The sequence below is a fragment of the Gavialis gangeticus genome, unplaced genomic scaffold (genome assembly GCF_001723915.1).
Source record: "Gavialis gangeticus isolate Ggan-Ray unplaced genomic scaffold, GavGan_comp1, whole genome shotgun sequence".
In the NCBI taxonomy this organism is placed as follows: Eukaryota; Metazoa; Chordata; order Crocodylia; family Gavialidae; genus Gavialis; species Gavialis gangeticus.
The window spans coordinates 182,245,509-182,253,536 of NW_017728992.1; the positions used below are offsets into that span (position 1 = coordinate 182,245,509).

At 44.6% G+C, this 8,028-nt stretch overlaps 1 protein-coding gene across 1 annotated transcript in view; it reads left to right on the forward strand.

Moving 5' to 3' along the window:
• Positions 1-8,028, forward strand: part of MTBP (MDM2 binding protein) — a 133,236-nt gene that overhangs the window by 106,385 nt on the left and 18,823 nt on the right. The window contains exon 18 of the mRNA XM_019528112.1: positions 1,428-1,523. Within this exon, the coding sequence (XP_019383657.1) occupies positions 1,428-1,523 (96 nt within the window). The remainder of the gene's footprint in view (positions 1-1,427; positions 1,524-8,028) is intronic.

An 8,028-nucleotide genomic window follows, 5' to 3' on the forward strand; every position in this document is an offset into this window, starting at 1 on the left:
ACAGGGCAGACCCTACAATGAGAGACTGCGGGACCTGAACCTGTTCAGCCTTCACAAGAGAAGGTTGAGGGGGGACCTGGTGACAGTCTATAAACTCACTAGGGGGGACCAGAAGGGTTTGGGAGAGACCTTGTTTCCCCTAGTACCCCCTGGCATAGCAAGGAATAATGGCCACTAGTTGTTGGAAAGTAGGTTTAGATTAGACATCTGTAAGAACTACTTCACAGTCAGGGCGGCTAGGAGCTGGAACCAACTTCCAAGGGAAGTGGTGCTGGCTCCTACCCTGGGGGTCTTTAAGAGGAAGCTTGATGCCTACCTGGCTGGGATCATTTGAGCTCAGTTTTTTTTTCTCCTACCCTGGCAGGGGGTCGGACTTGAAGATCTACAAGGTCCCTTCCGACCCGACTTCTGTGATTCTATGATTATGGTGTGGCTATTCCATGGTGGTCTGGACTAGGCTCACAGGCCAACCCAGAGCATTTCTTTAGTCTGTTTCTCTGCCAAAGTTCTTTTGGCTATCAGTAAGTCTTCTTTTAACCCATGCCTGCCTTGGAAATAATTCTTAATTGTCACGTACTTTTCAAAGAATGTGTAGACGATGGGGGAGAGTGAGGGCAGGAGCAGTGTGTTGCTGTACTTTCTGAAAGGAGATATGCCCAGCCAGACAGGGGGGAGGCTGCACCTGGGTGGCTCCTGCCCAGCATGTGGGGCTCCAATCTCTAGCTTCTGGCCCCCTTTCATCCACTTGTCTGCCTGAAGGTGGCTGCTTACTGCTCCAGGTAAGCGGAGTGGGTGGAAGCTGGTTAGGAGCTGGAAGTGGAGCCACCTGACTACAACTTGTAGAAAAAACATTTAAAGCTGTGTCCATGTCTGAATCATTGAATCTCTCCGAATCAATTCGGAGGGTTCTGATTCGATTCAGAGAGATTAAAGAATCTTCTGATTTGATTTGGTGATTCGGCCACCGAATCGGGCCGAATCTCCGCTGAATTGAATCAGCAACTGAAGCTTTGCACATCCACAATGTAAATATGTATATGTATATGTTTGATTTTTAGTATATGATTTGTTTTTTATCTATAATTTGTTAAAATGATATCTTCTGAAAGAATTTTTGTTTGCGGCCCTCAACAGCTCACGGAAACTGTCCCCCTAGCCAAAATAATTGCTGACCCCTGATTTATAGTGCCACGCAAAACAACTCCCAAGTCAACTGGGGTCTCTTGAGGCTTCTCTGATACTACATTGTTGGTAGTTGCATGTGATTTAGCTTTGCTTAAATTGGACCTTAACTGAATTATGTGTTTACCTCTTACTGAAGCCACATAATCCAAGAACCATGTTCCTTATGGAGCAATTTGTTCTGATCACTGGAAAGCTAATCCATCACAAATGCTGTTGTTAAAATATATATTTTTCTTTCCTAGCGACAATGCTTTTCTTCTTATGCCAGAGCTCTCTCCACGGAAGCTGAGAGGCCTACCTTTTGAAAAAGCAGCAGGATGCCATTATCATGGACTGGAGTAAGTTCCCTGCACTCTTTGATAAGATTGTTTCTTTAACACTGCTAATCAGCATAGACTTGCATTATGGGTGGCTTCCTATTCATTCACCCTAAATGCTGTTTATGGACAAGTAGTTCTAGGAATGTATGTGACTGAGTAATAGTTTCATTCAAACGCAACTTTTTATTTCTTTACATTTTTCCAAATTTCCTTGTATTTCCTTTTACTTTACCCTCATGATTTGAAACTGGCATCAACAGCAATATCCTTCTTGGGCTGGTTCTGAGAATGTGACAGGCAACAATTTCACACTCCTTGATGCATCTAAATCAGTCCTCCCATCAAATAAAAGAATCAGCAGAAGTTATCGTGTAGGCCATGATTGACAGCATCAGTTATTTATCAAGTGCTCCTAGGTCATTTATTAATATTGATGTTTACTACATATCTTAAAGATAAGATCAAAAACAGTGTGAGGTTGCTGGAAGTAATATTACCTGGCTGATAATGGAAGTTACTTCTAATAATATATTGCAGATTACATAGTGTGTTAGGGGCGAGGTGAATCAACAAATATTTCTATAGCTAGGGTATTGGGCCAAGACTACTGCATACCAAGCAGTAAATAGAAAATGAGTTTATGCATTGTTTGAGGGAAGGAGAATGTCTCATAACAAATTACTGTCTCCTGCTAAAAACAAGCTGTGTTTTCAGGCTGCTAAAAGCCCATTATTAGGCTCTTGATGCTAATGGGATTTTAGCCATTAACTTCAAAGATTTAGAAGGGTTGAGTATATGGCAGACGTCCAGTAAATGATAAAATAATTTAAATATAACATAAATCAGTTTCTTTAGTGGATCCAAAATAACTTCAAGAAGATTTCTTGTCCAGGTAAATTAAATCTGGTGGGTTTAGGTTTCTGGGTGCTGTTCTTTGTATAATGTACTGTGAGTGTATCTACATGAGACACTTTACTGCACATTAGACTAATGCATAGTAAAGCATCACCATCTACACGTGTGCAGCAATAACTGTGTGTTAAATTAGTCTAATGCGCTGTTTGCTAGTACCAATACAAGTACAGGTTTCCCTCACTCTATGCTGTACATTCATTTCTGGAAAACGGCACGTAACTCGGATTTACATAAAGGGAACCTATTTTACAATATAACAAATAGGGATACGTTTGAAGGCCTCGACTATGCTGACCACCAGACACATTTCTGCCACTTTTACGAGACAATTTTGGTACTCGGCAAAAGCAGACAGTACACATAAGCACAGGGCACTATCATAATGGGGATGGCAACTCCAGAAATATCTTGCAGATGAATGAGGAGCACAGATCCATACAGGAAACTATATGTTGCTGCGTGTCAGTCCCACAATGCACCACACAAAGCATCTGACTATGGGCTTCCGCCACACTGAGTTCATAAGAGTGAATTTAGCTCACATATAACAAATTTTTGGTATAAGATGGGTCATCTCATAAGAGCGAATTCACACATACAGAACCCGCATAAAGTGAGGGAAATCTGTACTAGAAAAAAGGCACATTAATTAATGCACCAAAGCACATGTGTAGACTCTGACTGGAAGCAGATTGCTCCTGGTCAGCCCAGGCAGCACAGGGCCACAGCTGCTGCCTGGCTAAGTCCCAGTTTTCATAGGGCGGGGGGAGTCAGAAGTAGATCTGGACTGAACTGCTCTCACTGGGAGCAAACTTCCTCCCAACAGGCACACGTTCAGATGCATGCCAAGGTGCAGTTTCATGCTCCTCAATTTTCTGCACAGAAAATTCAGGCACATTAATTGCACATGTAGATGCACCCAGTGATAATCTGTTACTTCCATGTTTCTTCGTATTTGTGTCCAGGAGGAAAACTTTGGCTGTAAGATTTAGGCCACAGAATTGAAGGGTAGTAGTTAGGATTAAACAAAGTTTCTGGTATAATGAACCAATGGTAAATACATGGATCTAGAGTTGCAAAAAGAAAGCAATTGCAATAAAAACAGACTGAGGGAAATGACAGCTTGCTTAAAATGAAACATTTTCATCTTTGTAAGAGACAAAAAGCTTATTATCGAGAATATAAATAAATACCTTGAAATTTGGAAGTTAAGAGAATTTTGTCTTACCAGATTTTTGACTTAATTTTTCTTGTGGTGAGCTCATTACTAAAGCTGATTAAATGATCTCTCTTAAGAAAAGCTCACTTCCTACTGAATTTTTTCTTACTGAATCTTTTTTGATAGAAAATGCGTAGTGCTGGCCTGATAATTTAGGGGCAGTGCAGTATGTCACCAGAGATCAGAGCACAGGTCATGTCTACTCTTTACAGGGATAGAGACCAGAGAGAATGCCTTATATTTCTTTTAGTGACCCCCTTCACTGAAAGATTGAGCCCCTGCAGTGAGGGAGGGGCTGGGGCAGGGACAGGTGCTGCCTAGTTGGGGCAGGGTGGGGCACAGGACAATGCTGCAGTTCATCTGGGGGGCACAGGGGGACATGAAGGGGTGGATAGCTCCTGCACTCTGGTCTCCCTTGGGAGAGACATGGGGGGCATGTGCCCCCCCATCTGTCTACAGGGTGAGGGTGGGATGCCCGTTGTGCATGTGGGGCCTGGGGTGCTTCAGTCTCTTCCCAGTGGCTGCTCTTGGGGTGAGGCAGGTGGTGGTGATGCTGGGAGGGGAGCTGTGCCGCTGGGAGGTGGCTGGAGCAGCCTCAGTCCCTGCCTGCAATGACAGCCTGTGTCCCCCCCACACAGATCTGGGGGGACATGTGCCCCCCATGCCTCCCCTTGTGGTGTGTGCCCCCCTCCCCCCCATGCGACCCGGATGAGCAGCATCTCCGTCCCGTGCCCTGCCCCACTCCAGCTAGGCAGCTCCTGCCCCAGCCCCAGCCCCACTCTGTCCCTCACTGCAGGGACCTCCATTTTCCTCCCTCATGCCCCTTGCTCCCAACAGACTTGCTAGTTGAACATTGTTTCCAAGCTGCCAGGCTGAATATCAATAATTGAATCGGTATCAGCCAATATGGTTGGTCAATAATTGGACATTGGTATCAGCCCAAAAAATCTTTGTCAGTGCACCCCTACCCAAAAGAGTTTCTGTACTGAGGTATTTTTGCATCATGTGGAACTCTATACTATGTGTAATGTCTGTCCACAGCATAGGTGGTAGAGGAAACAGGTAATAGCATATTATCTTTAAGAAAATGGCTACCTTAGGATAAATTGAGAACAACATATATAGCAGTGGTTTTCAACTTGTGAAATCCCAGGGGGTCCTTAGACTGTCTGAGGTGTTTGTGAAAGATGACTATGATCAATCAAAAGTATGTGAATATCCACACTTACAGTTCAAGGAGGTCTGCACCTCCGTTCAAAATTTTTTAGGAGTCTGCAAATGAAAAAGTTTGAAAACTACTGATATTTACAACATAGTCTTATCCCGGATCTACATCAGACCTGGGTAAGTTATACCAGCACAGGGCTGCATGACTTGTCTGTTCCTCTTGTTTAAACCAGCTGACCTTTTTTAAGGAATTCTTTGCCTCCATATTCCTGAACAGGGACCGGGACATTTTCCTCACTAGGATTATGGACAGACTTAGGGGAGGCACTGCCATGCCTAGGGTCAGGGACGACCTAGTTAGGGACTTGCCGGAGGGACTGGACATATTTAAATCAGTAGGTCCAGATGCTCTTCACCCGAGGCTGCTTAGAGAATTGGCGGGGGTCATAGCGGGGCCCCTGGCATGGGTTTATAAGTACTCATGGGGCTCTGGCCAAGTACAGAGGATTGGAAAAGGGCCAGCGTGCTCCCCATTTACAAGAAAGGGAGAAAGGAGGAGTAAGCCATTTAGCCTCACTTCAGTCCTTGGGAAGACCTTTGAGAAAATTATCAAGGGGCACATCTGCAAGGGCCCAGCAGGGGAGGTAATGTTCAGGGGCAACCAACATGGGTTCATTGAGGGCAGATCCTGCCTGACTAACCTGGTTACTTTTTATGATCAGGTCACAAAGTCCCTGGACAAGGGCGTCAAGGTGGATGTAGTCTTCCTGGAATTTAAGAAGGTCTTTGACACTGTTTCCCACTACATTCTCTTAAAAAAAACTTGGTGACTGAGGCGCTAATGCCTACTTAGTCAGATGGGTGGCAAACTGGCTAGATGGTCGTACCCAGAGAGTGGTGGTGGATGGGTCATTTTCAGCGTGGAGGGATGTGGGCAATGGAGTCCCCCAGGGCTCAGTCCTAGGGCCTGTACTGTTCAACAGCTTTATCAGTGATCTGGATATGGGTGTGGAATGCACGCTGTCCAAATTCGCTGACAACACCAAGATGCGGGGCGAAGTGGGCACACTGGAGGGGAGGGCCAGAATCCAGTTAGATCTAGACAAGTTACAGAGGTGGGCAGATGAGAATAGGATGGGATTCAATGCAGAGAAGTGCAAGGTGCTGCATCTGGGGAGAAGGAACTAGCAACACACATATAGGCTGGGGAACACCCTTATTGTCAACACGGTGGCAGAAAGGGATGTTGGAGTCATTGTTGACTCCAGAATGAACATGAGCTGCCAATGCGAGGAAGGGGTCAGGAAGGCTAACCACACCTTGTCATGCATCTACAGATGCATCACAAGCAGCCCCCAGGAAGTGATCCTTCCCCTCTATGCAGCATGGGTCAGGCTGCAGCTGGAGTACTGCATCCAGTTCTGGGCGCCGCACTTCTAGAGGGATGTGGCTAGTATTGAGAGGGTCCAGAGGAGGGCCACTCCCATGGTCAAGGGGCAGCGGGGCAGGCCCTACAAAGAGAGGCTAAAGGGCCTGAACCTATTCAGCCTCCACAAGAGAAGGCTGAGAGGGGACCTGGTAGTCATTTACAAACTCACCGGGGGGACCACTGAGAACCGGGTGGCGGCTGTGTTCTCCCGGGTACCACCTGGGGTTACCAGGAATAACAGCCACAAATTGTTAGAGAGAAGTTTCAGGCTGGACATCAGGAGACATTACTTCACGGTTAGGGCTGCTAGGCTCTGGAATGGGCTCCCAAGGGAGGTGGTGCTCTCTCCTACCTTAGGGGTCTTCAAGAGGAGGCTGAACAGATATTTGGCTGGAGTGTTCTGACCCTGCACTTATTCCTGCCCTGAGCAGGGGGGTCGGACCTGATGATCTGTTGAGGTCCCTTCTGACCCTAAGCACCACGAAACTATAAACTGTTTTGTGTCCAGATCCTTGTACTTAGCTTAGCATAGTTTGACCACATAATAGCCTTGGGTTTTTTTGCAGAACACAATGGCTGTCTTAGCATCTTGGTTGTAACAACATATTTTGGGGCTCCTGAAACTCTTGTTCTACAGCTGTCAGCACATTACATGCATGTTTAATTTCTGATACTTTCTCTGAGAGTTTACCATGTAACCTTATGAAGTGTACATGGAATGAATCTGCAGTAGTCCATAGACCAGTAGAGGTGCCATGTTTTCCCCAAAATCTTCACTGATAAGTCTGTTTTTTAGTAAAGAGACTACTTACTAAACTGAGGCAAACCCTAGAAATACTTGTAATAGAATAGATAGCAATCAATTTCTATAAGACGCTGGGAATTTACTTAAAGTAGGTTGGAGGAGTTGAGCTTTAGGAAAGGAACTGAAGTGCATTACACCTGTCTGATTGCCTGTTTTGCCAGGATATTGTTTGTCTTGTCCATAATCTTTATGTTCTCAACAAGCGCATGTATGTTCTACAGTCCTCGGGGCTGTTCTGCTGAGACAAGCCAGGGGTTTCCATATAATCAGACTTTTATACAGACCTCATCAGCAAGATTGGAAACATGGACAGGTTATTAGAAGCCTTCAATAAAATCTAAAACAAGGGGATTAATAACTTGAAAATATTTACTAAGTGCCCAATTTATAACGAAAAAGAATTCCTTTGCTAATTTCCTTATTCGAGATCAAGGGAGAAACTAAACTTCTATAATGCCAAATCCTGCATTTATTATTCAAGCAACATTTCCATTGGCTTCTAGGGAAATTTTATCTGATAAAGACACCTGTGAGTTCTGATCTATATGTAATATATAACCAAATTTCAGTTTATATGGCGCTTGAATGTAGCTGAACTCAGCAGATGTAATGGGGCTTATTAGGTCATTTAATGTAGTTTTCAAGGGTGTTGGAGAATGCAGAAGATGAGAGGCATTGGAGACCATTCCATAGTTGAAAATTAGCCATTGTTTTTCTACTTTTTTTTCTTATTGGGAAGATTTCTAACTCTGTTATATTAGTCACTACCTTTATGTTCCCATTTGTTTCAATTTTAGATACTGTCTTGATAACAGGAAAGCTTTAGAGAGAGATGTGGGATATGCTGAACTTCAAACTCGTCTTATTCGTTATGAAACACAGACCACCTGCACAAAAGAGTGCTGTCCTGTACCATGCGTCTTAAGCCCTCTTCCATCTCCTGCAGTATTATCAGAGCCTGGTAGCGTGCCTGATGGGGAAGCTTTAC